This window comes from Oncorhynchus mykiss, chromosome 18 (assembly GCF_013265735.2).
Source record: "Oncorhynchus mykiss isolate Arlee chromosome 18, USDA_OmykA_1.1, whole genome shotgun sequence".
NCBI classification, from domain to species: Eukaryota; Metazoa; Chordata; class Actinopteri; order Salmoniformes; family Salmonidae; genus Oncorhynchus; species Oncorhynchus mykiss.
Window position 1 is genome coordinate 50294722 of NC_048582.1, and position 19438 is coordinate 50314159.

At 44.4% G+C, this 19438-nt stretch overlaps 1 protein-coding gene across 8 annotated transcripts in view; it reads right to left on the minus strand.

Moving 5' to 3' along the window:
* LOC110496438 (PHD finger protein 14) overlaps positions 1-19438 on the minus strand; it is a 103112-nt gene that overhangs the window by 38701 nt on the left and 44973 nt on the right. For all 8 annotated transcript variants that reach the window (XM_036953025.1, XM_036953024.1, XM_021572346.2 and 5 more), the window contains one exon: positions 428-545. In XM_036953025.1, coding sequence (XP_036808920.1) covers positions 428-545 — 118 coding nt within the window. The remainder of the gene's footprint in view (positions 1-427; positions 546-19438) is intronic.

A 19438-nucleotide genomic window follows, 5' to 3' on the forward strand; every position in this document is an offset into this window, starting at 1 on the left:
GCCATTTTCAGTTAGGGACATTTCAAATGAAAATATATGACAATGGAGCAACTATGAGGACACTGGTGATGGTAGCGGCCATTTTGGCCGGCTGTCAGGTTCGGTTTCAAGGTAAAAAAGACAGACGCGTGCTTCTGCTGTCATGTCATACGAACTTCACCCTGTCGCTCACAGAGATACCACAGCCCGGGAAGCAGATCGGGGAATTTAAGTGAAGTCATGGCTGTTGTCAACACTAGTTTCTTACCACTTCAAACACGTGCTTCTCTCCCATCGATCCTTAATACTCATAGAACTATAGATGTCCTTGTAAGATGTGTTGTAGGTTCAAATTCAGCTGTTTAACTGCTGCTTCAATAATGTGATGGCGTCAGAATAAGCCAAAAGAAGATGTCACCACCACCACCCTGTGTGCCCACACACACACCTTGGAGGAGGAAGTGTCACACTCCTGGCAGATCCAGCCATATCCTGTCTGCTTGGGAGACTTCTTCAGGGGAGGGTCCAGACAGCCAAAGTGGTAGCACAGACAACACTCATCACACCTACAGGAGAGAGAGGTGGGGCAGGTGTCACATACAGTGGAACACACACACACACACACACACACACCACACACCACACACACACACACAGTTCCAATAGAACTCAGAGTATTCTTCAATGGAAGCTTGTTTAACATCAGATATGTGCAGTGTGGTGTCCGTCAGGGCAGTTGCCTTGGGCCGCTGCTCTTTTCTATTTTTACAAATGATTTGCCACTTGTCTTACAAGAAGCTAAAATGACTATGTAGGCTGATGATTGCACACTCCACACATCAGCACCTACAGACAGTAAGTTCACTGAGAGTCTCATCACTGTCTAACGCTCCCTAAAACACTTTTGCGAGCAGGCCATTCTAATCGACCTGGCTGGGGTATCCTGGAAGGATATTGACCTCATCCCGTCAGTCGAGGATGCCTGGTTGTTCTTTAAAAGTAATTTCCTCACCATCTTAAATAAGCATGCCCCTTTCAAAAAATGTAGAACTAAGAACAGATATAGCCCTTGATTCACTCCAGACCTGACTGCCCTTGACCAGCACAAAAACATCCTGTGGCGGACTGCACTAGCATTGAATAGTCCCCCCGATATGCAACTTTTCAGGGAAGTCAGGAAACAATACATGCAGTCAGTCAGGAAAGCAAAGGCTAGCTTTTTCAAACAGAAAGTTGCATCCTGTAGCTCTAACTCCAAAAGGTTTTGGGACACTGTAAAGTCCATGGAGAATAAGAGCACCTCCTCCCAGCTGCCCACTGCACTAAGGCTAGGTCACCGCCGATAAATCTAAGATAATCAAGAATTTCAATAAGCATTTCTTTACGGCTGGCCATGCTTTCCTCCTGGCTATCTCAACCCCGGCCAACAGCTCTGCACCCCCCAGCTACTTTCCCAAGCCTCCCACCTTCTCCTTCACCAAAATCCAGATAGCAGATGTTCTGAAAGAGCTGCAAAACCTGGACCCGTACAAATCAGCTGGGCTTGACAATCTGGACCCTCTCCTTCTAAAATTATCCACTGCAATTTTTGCTACCCCTATTACCAGTCTGTTCAACCTCTCTTTCATATCATCCAAGATCCCTAAAGACTGGAAAGCTGCCGCGGTCATCCCGCTCTTCAAAGGGGTGACACTCTAGACCCAAACTCTTATAGACCTATATCCATCCTGCCCTGCCTTTCTAAAGTCTTCGAAAGCTCACCGACCATTTTGAATCCCACGTACCTTCTCCGCTGTGCAATCCAGTTTCCGAGCTGGTCACGGGTGCACCTCAGCCACGATCAAGGTACTAAACGATATCATAACCGCCATTGATAAAATACAGTACTGTGCAGCCGTCTTCATCGACCTGGCCAAGGCTTTCGACTCTGTCAATCACTGTATTCTTATCGGCAGACTCAACAGCCTTGGTTTCTCAAATGACTGCCTCGCCTGGTTCACCAACTACTTCTCAGGTAGAGTTCAGTGTGTCAAATCAGAGGGCCTGTTGTCCGGACCGCTGGCAGTCTCTATGGGGGAGCCACACGGTTCAATTCTCGGCCCGACTCTTTTCTCTGTATATATCAATGCTGCGGGTGATTCCCTGATCCACCTCTATGCAGACGACACCATTCTGTATACATCTGGCCCTTCTTTGGACACTCTGTTAACTAAACCTCCAAATGAGCTTCAATGCCATACAACACTCCTTCCATGGCCTTCAACTGCTCTTAAATGCTAGTAAAACCAAATGCATGCTCTTCAACAGATCGCTGCCTGCACCTGCCCGCCCGACTAACATCACTACTCTGGACGGTTCTGACTTAGAATATGTGGACAAATACAAATACCTAGGTGTCTGGCTAGACTGTAAACTCTCCTTCCAGACTCATATTAAACATCTCCAATCCAAAATGAAATCGAGAATCATCTTCCTATTTCGCAACAAAGCTTCCTTCACTCATGCCACCAAACATACCCTCGTAAAACTGACTATCCTACCGATCCTCGACTTTGGCGATGTCATTTACAAGATAGCCTCCAATACTCTACTCAGCAAACTGGATGCAGTCTATCACAGAGCCATCCATTTTGTCACCAAAGCCCCATATACCACCCACCACTGCAACCTGTATGCTCTAGTCGGCTGTCCCTTGCTACATATTCGTCGTCAGACCCACTAGCTCCAGGTCATCTATAAGTCTATGTTAGGTAAAGCTCCGCCTTATCTCAGCTCACTGGTCATGATAACAACAGCAGGTATATCTCACTGGTCATCCCCAAAGTCATAACCTCCTTTGGCTGCCTTTCCTTCCAGCTCTCTGCTGCCTCTGACTGGAACGAATTGCATAAATCTCTGAAGCTGGAGTATTATATTTCCCTCACTAACTTTAAACATCGGCTATCTGAGCAGCTAACCGATCGCTGCAGCTGTACACAGCCCATCTGTAAATAGTGCATCCAATCTACCTACCTCATCCCCATATTGTTTTTATTTACTATTCTGCTCACCAGTATTTCTATTTGCACATCATCATCTGCACATCTATCACTCCAGTGTTGATTTGCTAAATTGCAATTACTTTGCTGCTATGGCCTTTATTTTGTCTCTATTGTGTTATTGACTGTACGCTTGTTTATTCCATGTGTAACTCTGTTGTTGTTTGTGTCGCAGTACTTTGCTTTATCTTGGCCAGGTCTCAGTTGTAAATGAGAACTTGTTCTCAACTGGCCTACCTGGTTAAATAAAGGTGAAATAAAGAAATATGCAATGAGTTAAGGTCAGTGTCAGAACTGGTAATTATCAATAAACTGGTCTTAAATACCTCTAAAACCAAAAGCATTGCATTTGGTTCAAAGTATTCTCGTAGACCTAAACCTCTACTGGAGATATGTGTAAAGGGTGTGACCATTGAACAAGGGGAAGCAGCTGAACTCCTAGGAGTAACATTGGATGGTCAGTTATCATGGTCAAGCCATATTGACAAAGTTGTTGTGAAGATGGGGAAGGGCATGTCTGCTTTGTTTTTGACACAAGAATAAACTGTACTAAGATATTCAGGCTCTGATCGTTTCCCATCTTGATTCCTGTCTGGTAATATAGTCAGGTGCAGTAAAGAAAGACCTAGCAAAGCTGCAGCTGACTCAAAACAAAGCAGCACGTCTTTAACCGCACAGACACTACTAACATTAACAACATGCATCATAGTCTTTCATGGTTGAGGACAAATTGTCTACTTCTCTTCTAAAGAAACATTTGTGTGTTGAAAATACCTAACCACTTGTATAATCTATTTGCATACACTTCAAACAGACAAACACACCCCACCAGACAGGCCACTACGGGTTTCTTCAGTGCACCCAAACCAAAAACAGATGTAATGTGTCGCTCAGTTCTGTATAGAGCCATGTCATCATGGAATGATCTGTCACCAGAGGTTACACAGGCAAAAACAAGGTCTTCAAGGTCCTCTAGATCTACTTTAATGTAGATATGAAGTGTGTATAGTATTTTTCTTTTTCTCTTTGTTTCCAATATATAACTCTTATTTGAATTGGATATAATATCTTATGTTGTTCTTGTCTACACCTGTTCTGTACTTTGTCATGTATTTGTACGTTTTGTGTGGAGCCCAGGAAGAGTAGCTGCTGCATGTGCAGTATCTAATGGGGATCCTAATCAACTAAACAAACACACACACTAAGAATGACAGATCATGACAGGGCAGGTAGTTGTCAGGGATTAGATGATTATGAAATCAAACCACACTGTTACTACTCCTTCCCTTGACCTTACACACGTGTCATACTATGAGCATAGCTTTTTGTATAGTTTGGCTAGCCAGACAGCTTTATCATTACACAAGCCAGTTAACCGTCCTACCATGGTGTCCCCCGGGTCAGGCAACGGGGTTTTGCAACCTTACAGTACAGGCAGTAAAAAACAAAATATGAATATCGACTATCACACACATCAATATGGTTTTGTGTGTGTGTGGTGTTTACCTGAGTGAGTTTTTCTGTGTTGGAAACAGAATGAGACAACTAAAACTCAATTTAGCATTCATGAGATTCCAGTGGTTGAGCCTGAATGCCCTTCAGTCCATCCATCCTTCTCTCCCTCCTCTCCTTCCAGTCCATGATCAACTAATTATGTCCTAATCAATGTGGGAGATTCAGATTTTTCAATGAAAATCTGATCAACCAGATACCAGCCCAGTGAGTGTTAATTCGCTCTTCTCTTCTCTATTATGGGAGGGGGAGAGGAGAGGATGGGGGAGGAGCGGGAGAGGGGAGAAGGGGGAGAGGAGAGGAGGGGGGAAGAGGGGGACAGGAGAGGATGAGGGGAGGGGGGAGACAGGGAAGAGGAGAGGGGGGAGGGGAAGAGGAGGAGAGGGGGGGTGGAGGGGAAAAGGAGAGGTGGGGAAAAGGAGAGGAGAGGGGAGGAGAGGAGGGGAGGAGGGGGAGAGGAGAGGAGGGGGAGAGGGACTTGGGGAAGGTGAACCACATAGGATGAAGATCGATTTCTGTGCAAATGTCTCATGGATATCTATGCATGATTTAGGCTACCTGAAAGTCCAATAGACATGGCTGTACTTGTCTAGGATAGAGAGACTGTAACACAACAGCATATCGAAACAGAGCCAGACGTGTATTTAAGTCCCAGTGAAGTTGTGATGACAACTGGTGAAGTTCCGGAGGGTTGAACCCAGCACCTCCTGTCAGAGGAGCCCTTTTCACCACAACAACTACCAGGAACCGCTATTCTAATTAAAGAACCTATTATGAATAAAGGCCTTAGTCTACTTCACAGACTAATGAGGAAGTAACCCAACCATATGGACATCTCCCCGTGACCCCGTCATACAGGACTGTAGGTGACTGTTGTAAGTGTTGTTGTCACAACACATATCGCCACAGCAGAGTCACTGTGTTTCTTGAACACATACAGTGGCCTATCTCTTCCAGACAGGCAAGGCTATTTCCAATCCCACTATTCCCACAGGATCAACCACCACTGGGGATCATTCTAAGCTAAGCCCCCCAACATAATCTATCTGTTCCAATTCTCTGTCAATATACTGAGCAGGGGTTTATTGTGAAATCTATGGGTGTTCAGTCAACGCTCCTACAAATTAATTCTGCTTCATGTAGTCGAACCAGAAGGAAATAGAGAAGGCAACCTTCCTACGTTGATGTGAATATCTGAATATGAATGTACACAGTATGACCAAAAAGGCTACTGCCAATAACGCAAAGAAGCAGCATCTGTTGAAAGACTGCATGCTGTAGTGTGCAAAAAGCAAGTACTGATTAATAAAGTCTACCAACTGTCCTGTGTGGGAAGTCATAGTACAACCAATAAGATACTAGTGCAGCAGCCATACCATGAACGCTGATAACTAAAAGGTAAGACATCTACAATCCCTGTGCTTTCACTGATACAGACAGTAAACAACAAACACATTACGACTAGAAGATAAAATGTAAAACATCCAACACCGCTTCCCGGAAAGCGTGGCCAGAGGACGTCTTTTTGCTACCATGGTGTTCACCTCAAGTAAAATAGGTTATCTTTCATAACCCTGAGATATTAAACATTAAAACAACCGTGTACATATATCAATGTGAATTTATTCCACGGCAGGCAATATTTTACATACTACAGTAGTTGTCTGTATTCGTCTATTGCCTCTCCTCTGTCCCTATCTCCTCCATATATTCACTGTGACAGGGCAATGTAGAAACGTGTTGCCGTCGACAGCAGACTGTCAGCTCAGAACAGCTTCTCTTACATGATCTGCAGTTAAAGGAGGTGCCATCAGAGGAAACCGGTAACCACTGCTTTGTTCACATCCTATTCAACCTATTCAAATCGGTAGTGGAATAGCTAATGGGTGTTAAAGTCCGCCCAGTTCATCATCCTCTTTAACTAACGACGTGTAAATCATTTAGTTTAGGGTCTGGAATTAAGTACATTAACATCATATGAGAGAGTGTGACTGGTGATTGGGAATAGGGAATATGCAGTAGGGGAGGTTTTGGGGTTGAGAATGGGGTGTGGATGACATGTCTTCTATTTGCACATCAAGACCTGGTTTCCTGGACTTATTCCATGTTTTTAGTCCAGGACCAAGCATATTATGTGTCAGCCCCTAAACCTGTTAGATTGGCTAAAACCAGAGTAACAATTCAATTCATAGATAATTGGTATCTTACTAAGTCAGTGTTTCCCAACCCTGGTCCTCCAGTACCCCCAACATTACACATTTTTGTTGTAGCCCAGGACAAAAACACCTACGTTGAGGGCTTGATGATTAGTTGACAAGATGAATCAGGTGAGCGTGTCCAGAGCTACAATACAAACGGTGTACTGTTGAGGGTACTTGAGGATCACGGTTGGGAAACGCCGTACTAAGTTGTAGAAGCAGAGACGAACAGCTGGTGCAGATCAGCAGGGAACCTGCAGAGGCAGGTGGTCCACGCACACACGGACGCAGAGATTCACACCACACCCACACTAGATGGGCTGAGCAGGCATATCTGTCTAGGAAACAAGGGGGAATTTAAAGCACCCTCTGGCCTCATCAGTGAAAAGAAGACAAATGACCACAAGTGTGTCTGCGGCGCTAATAAGTTACCCTCCTATTGTGGCACACAATCACCAATTGATTAACCATGAATCTCCTCTACAGGGCCAAGAGAGGAGGAGGTAGACTCCTCTGCCGGAGACATGCACACACACGCACGCGCACACACACACAAAAACACACTTGAAACACCTCCCAAAACTTTTATTAGGCGAGTGCGTGTGTGTTTATTTGTGTGTGTGTGTGTGCGCACGACACTTAGCCCTGCTTACTTATTTTAATTACTTGACCTTAAAACCTCTTAAAGGTAACATCCCCATATTTGGGGACCTTATTTGAATTTTTACATTTCAATTCAGTCTGGTATGAGAACGGTAGCCCCCATCTACAGAAGCAGGGTGTGGACGGAAAGCTGAGTATCTGATCTGTGCCTTCTTTGGTGTGACATACTACCATATACGGGCATACAAATGTATACGGTCAGGCCGAGCCGATGACCTCATTTCAAGATGGCTGCTACCTACATTCTGATTAGCGTTGTGAAGCAGAAACAAAATAAACACGAAGTACGTCTAGACACACCAAAAGCTGGGACTCCACAGATCATGAGGATGTCTTATTTGTCTGCCTGTGACCTACCGTTATTGACCACCAGCCCCGAGAGTCAACATTTTTATTTTACACAACGTTATCACCAAACAGCAAACATCTTACAAGGTAAGCTTCAATTTGGTCTGTGTTTGAGCTGTAGCTACATGGATAATATTAAATTCATCCTTAGGTTGGTAAGAACAAATCTAGCCTATTGTCAATGTTATCTGATGATGTATGACTTAATGGCAACATCGAATGGACACCAAGTCACTATATCTTTGCACACTTGTCCCCCGACACCACAATGTTTGAGAGGTTGGTGTTGTAGAAATGTAACTTTTCTAGTGAACAATAACTTTTAGGCACATCAAGTGTGCAAAAACAGTGCAATTACTACATTTGGACACTTTGGAGAGGTTGAAAGGACACTTGAATGTACCCTGGATACCCCATAACACCACCACAATGTTTGAGTGAGGTTGATATGGTAGAAATTGTGTTTTTATACTGAACAAATAGCATTTAGGGATTGCAAATATGTAATAGAACTGTAATGATCTAATTTACAGTCATATGCCACTTTGGAGGGGTTCACATATATACATCAATCAAATTTTTTTCCTGATATTGTTCAATATTGTGGAAGCCAAATGATGTGTTTCCAACTCTAGGCATCAATAATTCACTTCTAGCTTGTCAATGAAATACTATTTAAAAAAATACATTTAAAAACGGGTTATTTTGTGTGTGCTTGATCTTGTGTATTCTGAACTATCTATCTTCTGATCATTTCCTCATAATCTCCCAGATGTCTTCTTTCCAAATATACCAAGTTTTGACATGAACAGCAGTTACTTTTGGGTATGTATATTTAGGCGGAAATCTACATTTTGCCATTACATCTGTTTTAATGAACCTATTGTGTTGTGTATCTCGGTGACACTGCTCATGATGCTGACCCAGCCGCCTGGCTGCTGGTTAATGAGTAGATGATTATTAGTTCATTAAAATTCAAAATGACGAGTCCTGCATTTTGCAATAAGTTCAAGAGGAAGAAACATTTCCTTTCGGTTCTACTGGATCGCCTTCTGTTTTCCACTTCTTTCAATTTCAGTCAGAATCTTTTATCAAATGCATTTATATTTAGGAGTATTTCTTTAACATTGTACAACACACAAACATTCTATGTTATTTTCACAATTTGTACATTACAAAGTGCCTTCAGAAAGTATTCACACCCCTTGACTTTTTCCACATTTTATTGTGTTAGTGGGATTAAAGTGGATTTGTCTTTTTTTTTGTCAATGCAAAATACTCTAACATCAAAGTGGAAGAAAATTGTTTATTTGAATTTTTTATTAATGGGAAATAAAACGGTAATATATCTTGATTAGATAAGTATTCAACCCCCTGAGTCAATACATGTTAGAATCACCTTTGGTAGCAATTACAGTCTTTTTGGGTAAACACCCTAAGAGCTTTGCACACCTAGATTGCACAATATTTGCCCATTATTCTTTTAAAAATTCTTCAAGCTCTGACAAGGTGATTTTTGATCATTGCTAGACAGACATTTTCAAGTCTTGCCATAGATTTTGCCAAAACGAACTAGGCCACACAGGAACATTCAATTTTGTCTGATAAGCAACTCCAATGTATATTTGGCTGTGTTTTAAGTAACTGTATTTCTGAAAAGCAGAGTCAAAATCCTAGAGGAAACTTGGTTCACTCTGCTTAGCTCTATTCCTTTTTATCCTAAAAGAAACTCATACCCATAACATGATGCAGCCACCAATATGCTTGAGAATATGAGGAGTAGTATTCAGTGATATGTTGGATTTGCCGTACTTGCAGCATTTCTTTAGTGCCTTATTGCAAACAGGATGCATGATTTGGAATATTTGTATTCTGTACAGGTTTCCTTCTTTTCACTCTGTCATTTAGGTTAGTATTGTGGAGTAACTACAATGTTGGTGATCCATCCTCAGTTTTCTCCTATGACAATAGTTAAACTCTAACAGGTTATTTTACTCCACTCTTCTCACCTTCTCCCCAATTTCGTGATATCTAATTGGTAGTTATGATCCTGTCTCATCTCTGAAATTCTCCAGCGGGCTCGGGAGAGGTGAAGGTCAAGTAATGCGTCCTCCCAAACATGACCCACCAAGACGTGCTGCTGCTTAACACCTGCTCACTTAACCCGGAAGTCACCCACACTAATGTGTCGGAGGAAACACTATCCAACTGACTACTGAAGTCAGCTTGCAGGCACCCGGCCCTCCACAAGGAGTTGCTAGAGCACGATGTGACTAGGAAAGCCTCCCTGGCCAAACCCTCCCCTAACCCGGACGACTCTGGGCCAATTGTGTGCCGCCCTATGGGACTCCCGGTCACTGCCATCTGTGACACATCCTGAGATCGAACCCCAGGCTGTAGTGACCGCTACGCTACTTGGGAGCCAACTCTGTAACTCAATTTAGTCACCATTGGCCTTATGGAAATCCCTGAGCATTTTCCTTGCTCTCCGGTAACTGAGTTAGGAAGGACGCCTGTATCTTTGTGGTGACTGGGTGTATTGATATAACATCCAAAGTGTTATTTTTACCCATCTACCAATTGGTGCCCTTCTTTGCAAGTCATTGGACAATCTCCCTGGTCTTTGTGGTTGAATCTGTGCTTGAAATTCACTGCTTGACTGAAGGACCTTACAGATAATTATGTATATGTATGGGGTACAAAGATGGGGTAGTCATTTAAAAATAATGTTAACACTTTTCTTGCACTTTTGTAACTTATTTAGGCTTGCCATAACAAAAGGGTTGAATACTTATTGACAATACATTTTAGCTTTACATTTTTTATTATTGTGTGTAGATCAGTGGCACAAAATCTAAATGTCATCCATTTTAAATTCAGACTAACACAACAAAATGTGGAAAAGGTCAAGGGGTGTGAATACTTTCTGAAGACAATGACAACAGGTGCTGTATGACAATAGTTATCTATGGTGTCCCTCAAGGATCAGTTTTAGGCCCACTACTCCTTCATTGTATATGCTACCACTTGTTTTCCAGTTCTTCCTCACAGAGCTTATATACATTATCAGTGGTGCAGGCCAGTCCTTGGCTACCTGGTCTGAGAGTTAGGTGATGCAGTAGCCCCACCATCCTCTTCACATACTGTGTCCATCGTACGTGGTCACTCAACCTCTATCAGCACTGAACACTGCCCTTATAGACCTCCCCACAGCAAGGTCCTTGATGTTATCAAACCAATTTGTCTCCGCTTTAATCATTGGGAAAATGTAGACGCTCGCTCGTCCCCCCCTTCTCCATCTCTCCCTCCTCAACTCTCCTCTGGAAGGAGACAGAATCCAATCACTCAAAAGTGCAGTTATTGATTGATGTAATCTTATTGGGCATGAGGTAGGCGATTGATTGGTTTTGTCTGCTACACATGTTGCTTTCGGCGGGCGACTAATATCCCCTTTCATCTGCTGTTTAATCTCTGACAGGAGTTCTTAGTGGCCCTCCTCTCTGCCACATCCTCCCCTGTACCCTCTCTCTCTCTCTTTTCCTTTCGCCATTCCCCTCTCTCCGTCTCCCTCTCTCCGTCTCCCTCTCAGTAGGATGACAAGCAGGTGGCTTAGCCGTGGTTTGATCTGCTCTCATCACAGGTCTCACAACTTCACATTACATTTCCCCTCTTCAAAGGGTCTGGAGTGTGTGGCCTCTATAGGGGTCCTCATAGACTTGTTCCCTTGTTCCTCCTCCCCCACAGGCAATCACAGCCGATGCCTCACACACAAACACACACGACTCAATGAAATCAAAGGGCATTTTAGAGATTAGACAGATATGAAACAAAGTAAGAAAAAGGATTCACAGGGTTTAAAGTTAAAAGGATGCGTTTAAGCCAGAAGGCAGTACATGGGCTAGCGTAAAGATGTAACCTAGATCAATGTTCATTTCATTTAATCATCACTTTTTTACCATAGATACATTGGGTGGGAGTCAGATCCGAGGTACTTAAGCCAAGTGAGTTATAATTGGATATTAAAAGGAATCAGAGCAATTAGAGTTGTTTAATTTAAAATGAGATCAGCATGAAACTGAAGGCAACTTTTCATCCTTTAAAGCATCCATACTTTAAGCATCTGCAAACCCTAACTCAATTGAGGCAAACCCATTGGATTAGACAACAAGGTTGGAGCTGGGATCCAAAATGTAAGTATTTAATCTACAGTATACGTAAATGTACACACATACATGGTCATAAGAAGATTTGAGAAAAAAAGAATCCACTTACAGTACACACATGCAGGGTTCTGCTCTGGGGAGAGTGATACTAGTGGTTGTGGTACAGCTGCTGGACAACCAAAGTGCAACATAACGTGCTGTAGCGTAAATCAGATAGATGAAAAACACTTCAATGAGTCAAGTCAAGAAAATAGACATTTTCTACATGTTTGTTAGTGGTGAATAAATGTTGTTTACTTGTTTGGGGATTAATCCTCATGCAGTACTTTGATTAGCCTCTTTGTAGATGAACTACATGGAAAACAACGCGGCGTCGGTTGGCCTTGAATAACACACTCCAAGATGATCATCATCAACAACAACATTGTCATCATCACAACCATCACTATTGTCAAACACATTGACAAAGTCATCCTTTGGTTAAAATAATGTCAAACAAGCAACAAATAACCCCATGAACACATCAAATCCGGGCCGGGGATCCTTTGATATGGGATTTCTTTACAACGTCGTTGTTGCACCACATGCAAAGAGAAAGAGTCGTCCATTTATGGAACAGTCGCAGCTCTCTCTTCTTCCCGGGCCAGCACAGGCCTTGCGGTGTGGTGCCTTGGGAGTGTCCGAAACAACGGCATTGAATTTATCACAAGAGGGCAGTGCAATTACATGGAGGGTGTTCACGTGACGGGAGATCAATACGCCACAAAGCACTCAGCCATTGACTCCCGCATCCCGTCCCGTGACAAAGTAGTTCTGTGAATTTTCTCTATAGAAATGGTGGGAGCGGATTATGGGAATTCTCCTATAGCCTCCCACTTTTTGATTTAGTGTCGGGCGGTAGAACGGTACTGAGATATTATTAAAGAGGCATTGTTTTACAAGGTGGTCAAGAGGAGGTAATGAATGGGGAGAGACAGAGAAAGAAAGAGAGAAAGAGAGACCATTGCAAGGCATTTACAAGCTCATTAGAACAACTCACTCACTACAAGGAGACAGGATAACCGTAGCATAGTACTAGAACATAGGACACTGTAGCATAGTACTAGAACATAGGACACTGTAGCATAGTACTAGAACATAGGACACTGTAGCATAGTACTAGACATAGGACACTGTAGCATAGTACTAGAACATAGGACACTGTAGCATAGTACTAGAACATAGGACACTGTAGCATAGTACTAGAACACAGGACACTGTAGCATAGTACTAGAACATAGGACACTGTAGCATAGTACTAGAACACAGGACACCGTAGGATAGGACACTGTAGCATAGTACTAGAACATAGGACACTGTAGCATAGTACTAGAACATAGGACACTGTAGCATAGTAGTAAAACATAGGACACTGTAGCATAGTACTAGAACACAGGACACCGTAGCATAGGACACTGTAGCATAGTACTAGAACATAGGATACCGCAGCATAGTACAAGAACATAGGACACTGTAGCATAGTACTAGAACATAGGATACCGCAGCATAGTACTAGAACATAGGACACTGTAGCATAGTACTAGAACATAGGATACCGCAGCATAGTACAAGAACATAGGACCCTGTAGCATAGTACTAGAACATAGGATACCGCAGCATAGTACAAGAACATAGGACACTGTAGCATAGTACTAGAACATAGGATACCGCAGCATAGTACAAGAACATAGGACCCTGTAGCATAGTACTAGAACATAGGATACCGCAGCATAGTACAAGAACATAGGACACTGTAGCATAGTACTAGAACATAGGATACCGCAGCATAGTACTAGAACATAGGACACTGTAGCATAGTACTAGAACATAGGATACCGCAGCATAGTACTAGAACATAGGACACTGTAGCATAGTACTAGAACATAGGACACTGTAGCATAGTACTAGAACATAGGATACCGCAGCATAGTACTAGAACATAGGACACTAGCATAGTGCTAGAACATAGGACACTGTAGCATAGTACTAGAACATAGGACACTGTAGCATAGTACTAGAACACAGGACACCGTAGCATAGGACACTGTAGCATAGTACAAGAACATAGGACACTGTAGCATAGTACTAGAACATAGGACACCGTAGCATAGTACTAGAACATAGGACACTGTAGCATAGTACTAGAACATAGGATACCGCAGCATAGTACTAGAACATAGGACACCGTAGCATAGCTGCCTACAACCTTGTTCAAATTAGGGCTGTCCCTGACAAAATAAAATAGTCATCGACTAAGAGTCGTCAGTTCTTTCAACCAATGGATGTTTAACCAAAATATTATACGGTGTATTTTTCCACATATAGACACATCCTATGTGTTTTAATCATATCCACTATATGCACTGAGCTTGTCTGATGCTTTAAGCAAACCGTTTGATAAAAAAATTAAGACAGACAAATCACTAGCGGGGGTCCGACCGCAATTGATTTGATTGTGCCGCCTAGCTCAGACTTGTGTTACTAGCACCCATTGTCTCGCTCTCCTCCCTGCTGTAGTGACCACCACATAACAGTGTATAGCCCTGTCCTCTCTGCTGTAGTGACCACCACATAACAGTGTATAACCCTGTCCTCTCTGCTGTAGTGACCACCACATAACAGTGTATAGCCCTCTCCTCTCTGCTGTAGTGACCACCACATAACAGTGTGTAACCCTGTCCTCTCTGCTGTAGTGACCACCACATAACAGTGTATAGCCCTGTCCTCTCTGCTGTAGTGACCACCACATAACAGTGTATAACCCTGTCCTCTCTGCTGTAGTGACCACCACATAACAGTGTATAGCCCTGTCCTCTCTGCTGTAGTGACCACCACATAACAGTGTATAGCCCTGTCCTCTCTGCTGCAGTGACCACCACATAAGTGTATAGCCCTCTCCTCTCTGCTGTAGTGACCACCACATAACAGTGTATAGCCCTGTCCTCTCTGCTGCAGTGACCACCACATAACAGTGTATAGCCCTGTCCTCTCTGCTGTAGTGACCACCACATAACAGTGTATAACCCTGTCCTCTCTGCTGTAGTGACCACCACATAACAGTGTATAACCCTGTCCTCTCTGCTGTAGTGACCACCACATAACAGTGTATAACCCTGTCCTCTCTGCTGTAGTGACCACCACATAACAGTGTATAACCCTGTCCTCTCTGCTGTAGTGACCACCACATAACAGTGTATAGCCCTGTCCTCTCTGCTGCAGTGACCACCACATAACAGTGTATAACCCTGTCCTCTCTGCTGCAGTGACCACCACATAACAGTGTATAGCCCTGTCCTCTCTGCTGCAGTGACCACCACATAACAGTGTATAGCCCTCTCCTCTCTGCTGTAGTGACCACCACATAACAGTGTATAGCCCTGTCCTCTCTGCTGTAGTGACCACCACACAACAGTGTATAGCCCTGTCCTCTCTGCTGTAGTGACCACCACATAAGTGTATAGCCCTCTCCTCTCTGCTGTAGTGACCACCACATAACAGTGTATAGCCCTGTCCTCTCTGCTGCAGTGACCACCACATAACAGTGTATAGCCCTCTCCTCTCTGCTGTAGTGACCACCACATAACAGTGTATAACCCTGTCCTCTCTGCTGCAGTGACCACCACATAACAGTGTATAGCCCTGTCCTCTCTGCTGCAGTGACCACCACATAAGTGTATAGCCCTCTCCTCTCTGCTGTAGTGACCACCACATAACAGTGTATAGCCCTGTCCTCTCTGCTGTAGTGACCACCACATAAGTGTATAGCCCTCTCCTCTCTGCTGTAGTGACCACCACATAACAGTGTATAGCCCTGTCCTCTCTGCTGCAGTGACCACCACATAACAGTGTATAGCCCTCTCCTCTCTGCTGTAGTGACCACCACATAACAGTGTATAGCCCTGTCCTCTCTGCTGTAGTGACCACCACATAACAGTGTATAGCCCTCTCCTCTCTGCTGTAGTGACCACCACATAACAGTGTATAGCCCTGTCCTCTCTGCTGTAGTGACCACCACATAACAGTGTGTAACCCTGTCCTCTCTGCTGTAGTGACCACCACATAAGTGTAGAGCCCTGTCCTCTCTGCTGTAGTGACCACCACATAACAGTGTGTATAGCCCTGTCCTCTCTGCTGTAGTGACCACCACATAAGTGTAGAGCCCTGTCCTCTCTGCTGTAGTGACCACCACATAACAGTGTGTATAACCCTGTCCTCTCTGCTGTAGTGACCACCACATAAGTGTATAACCCTGTCCTCTCTGCTGTAGTGACCACCACATAACAGTGTATAACCCTGTCCTCTCTGCTGTGGTGACCACCACATAACAGTGTATAGCCCTGTCCTCTCTGCTGTAGTGACCACCACATAACAGTGTATAACCCTGTCCTCTCTGCTGTAGTGACCACCACATAACAGTGTATAACCCTGTCCTCTCTGCTGTAGTGACCACCACATAAGTGTAGAGCCCTGTCCTCTCTGCTGTAGTGACCACCACATAACAGTGTGTATAACCCTGTCCTCTCTGCTGTAGTGACCACCACATAACAGTGTATAACCCTGTCCTCTCTGCTGTAGTGACCACCACATAACAGTGTATATCCCTGTCCTCTCTGCTGTAGTGACCACCACATAACAGTGTATAACCCTGTCCTCTCTGCTGTAGTGACCACCACATAACAGTGTATAACCCTGTCCTCTCTGCTGTAGTGACCACCACATAACAGTGTATAGCCCTGTCCTCTCTGCTGCAGTGACCACCACATAACAGTGTATAACCCTGTCCTCTCTGCTGTAGTGACCACCACATAACAGTGTATAGCCCTGTCCTCTCTGCTGTAGTGACCACCACATAACAGTGTATAGCCCTGTCCTCTCTGCTGTAGTGACCACCACATAACAGTGTGTATAGCCCTGTCCTCTCTGCTGTAGTGACCACCACATAACAGTGTATAGCCCTGTCCTCTCTGCTGTAGTGACCACCACATAACAGTGTATAGCCCTGTCCTCTCTGCTGTAGTGACCACCACATAAGTGTAGAGCCCTGTCCTCTCTGCTGTAGTGACCACCACATAACAGTGTATAGCCCTGTCCTCTCTGCTGTAGTGACCACCACATAACAGTGTATAACCCTGTCCTCTCTGCTGTAGTGACCACCACATAACAGTGTATAACCCTGTCCTCTCTGCTGTAGTGACCACCACATAACAGTGTGTAGCCCTGTCCTCTCTGCTGTAGTGACCACCACATAACAGTGTATAACCCTGTCCTCTCTGCTGTAGTGACCACCACATAACAGTGTGTATAGCCCTGTCCTCTCTGCTGCAGCTGCAACATGAATACAGCCATTTTTGACTGAAAAGTTATGTTACTGAAATCCCTAATTAGTTTAGGAAAAACATTCCCTCAACCCTTGCTCTCTTTATGTGATACATGTATGCTTCGAATGCACGTGACCATTAGGGCCTGACCTATAGCATATCCTAATCACATCAATAAATTGGTTAGAACAAACTCTGAACACCGTAACATGTGACAAACACCGTAACAAAATGGATGCCAAAGATGGATGACAAAGAACATTTAAAAGAAGGAACGGACAAGCGCTGCGTGAATATTAGGGCTATGCATCCCAAACAGGTGCTGTTAGATTACAATATAATTTTTCTGACCGTTTGGAACAACGTAAACACCACAAACAACACTAAAAATAGTCACATTCATTCGTGAATGCACTTTCCGAAATGGAAGGGTGTAGGCCTATTTATTGTTTAAGCGAACTAAATAAATCTTGGTTGACCAACAGGCTATCAACCCCCCCCCCCCCAAAAAAAAAAAGAAACAAAAAACTGTCAACTAAATGGGGTCAGCCCTAGTTCACATACTTTGCCTGGAGCAACGCAACCAATAGAACAGTGTAACCCCCACCCAGTTGTCACTCTAGGCAGACAACCAAATGCTGAATGTAACTGTGAGACAGGTCTGGAGCTGTTCCCCTAGTTCACCAGTAGGGGGCCTCAGTGGGCTGAGCTCAGACATACAGATACAGAGCCAGGCAGAGAGTGAGTGTGTGTGTGTGTGTGGATTTGAGCAGTAGCACCAGGTAGAGCCTGACCCCTCTAGCCCCTGACTGACCTAACTAACGCCCCAGCCTGCTCACTGAGGGCCTCTCCATGTGCTGTCTCCCCTTGGCCTTATGTTATGTTACAGGAAGGAAAGATATTGTCTATGATACACACACCCCTTAACAGTGTACATCTGTCTGTGTGCTGGGGCAAACCCCACACTAATTAGGATATAAGGCACCTCTGGGGGTTGGGTGATTCATCTTAGTGTGTAGTCACTGAGCCATAGGTGGGGAGGTGGGAGGGGCCACAACTGCACTGCAGAGGAAAAAGGGAATAAAAAAGGAGAGGATAAGAGGAAGAAAGTGCAATCAGGAAGTGAGCGGAGCGGACACACACACTGCGGCGGAATCAGTGGGATAAGAGAAGGGAAGGAAGAAGCTAGCTGGCTGGCTGGCTAGCAGGGGAGTAATAGACTGGAGCTGCATGGCTTCTCTACCCACACAGCAGCACAGCTCAGCCCTATGCCTTTTCTCTTCCCTTTTAATGGTAGTAGAGAGAAAAAGTGAAGTCAGCAAAAACAAAATGCCACCATTAAATCATCTCAGTGGATCCTGTGTCAGGACGGTAATGGGAAACACACTCATCATCCCAAAGGTTACTGCTCTTCCAGAACCTCCCTCCTTTCTTTCCATCCTTCCCCTCTCTCCCTCCATCACCCAGTGCCCGTCTCAAATTCACTCATCCCCATGGTCGGAACACAGCTGTAGCAACCCTTCCTCACTCAATCCCTCTGCCAAGGCCTGCTCCCCTTGTGTCTCTGTGGACCCTGGGCTGAGAGAAGGCTGCAGCAATGAGGGATTGGGGCACTTACAGTTCTCCACGCTGTGCTGATTCCATCTCTCTGAGTCTCAACCTCGATGTGAGACAGCTGCCTGTCTGTCTGTCTTTCTACTGGGCCCAACACAGGGTACTTCCCCTCCAGTCCTGGATTCAAATACCATTGGAAATGTTTGAAATACTTCAGCGTTTGCTGTAGCCTTCCTAGAGTGCCAGATGGGCAGGGTTTGCACTTTTGGAACTATTCTATTGGTCCAATAAGCCAGGCAAGCTCAATTAAACCCATCTCTATTGAATCCAGGTCTGGGCCCAGCATGGAGAGTGTCTCTCTGACTATTTTCTGTTGCTGCTGCCTATCCATCTAGTGCCAGACACATTGGAGGCTTTTGTTAACCAGATTGTACACAAAAGCCTCTATTCTCCCTCTCTATCTGGCACTGTGTGTGAGGGAGAAAGAGAGAAGAGAGAGCAGTGAATTGGTGCAGGAACAGGAGAGGCCACAGAATCGGGGCTTAGCTGAAATAAACAGATCAACTTTGTCTCGAAGAGAAGGAGAGAAAGAGGGAGAGAAAGACCACCGCCCACTCTCCTCTTCT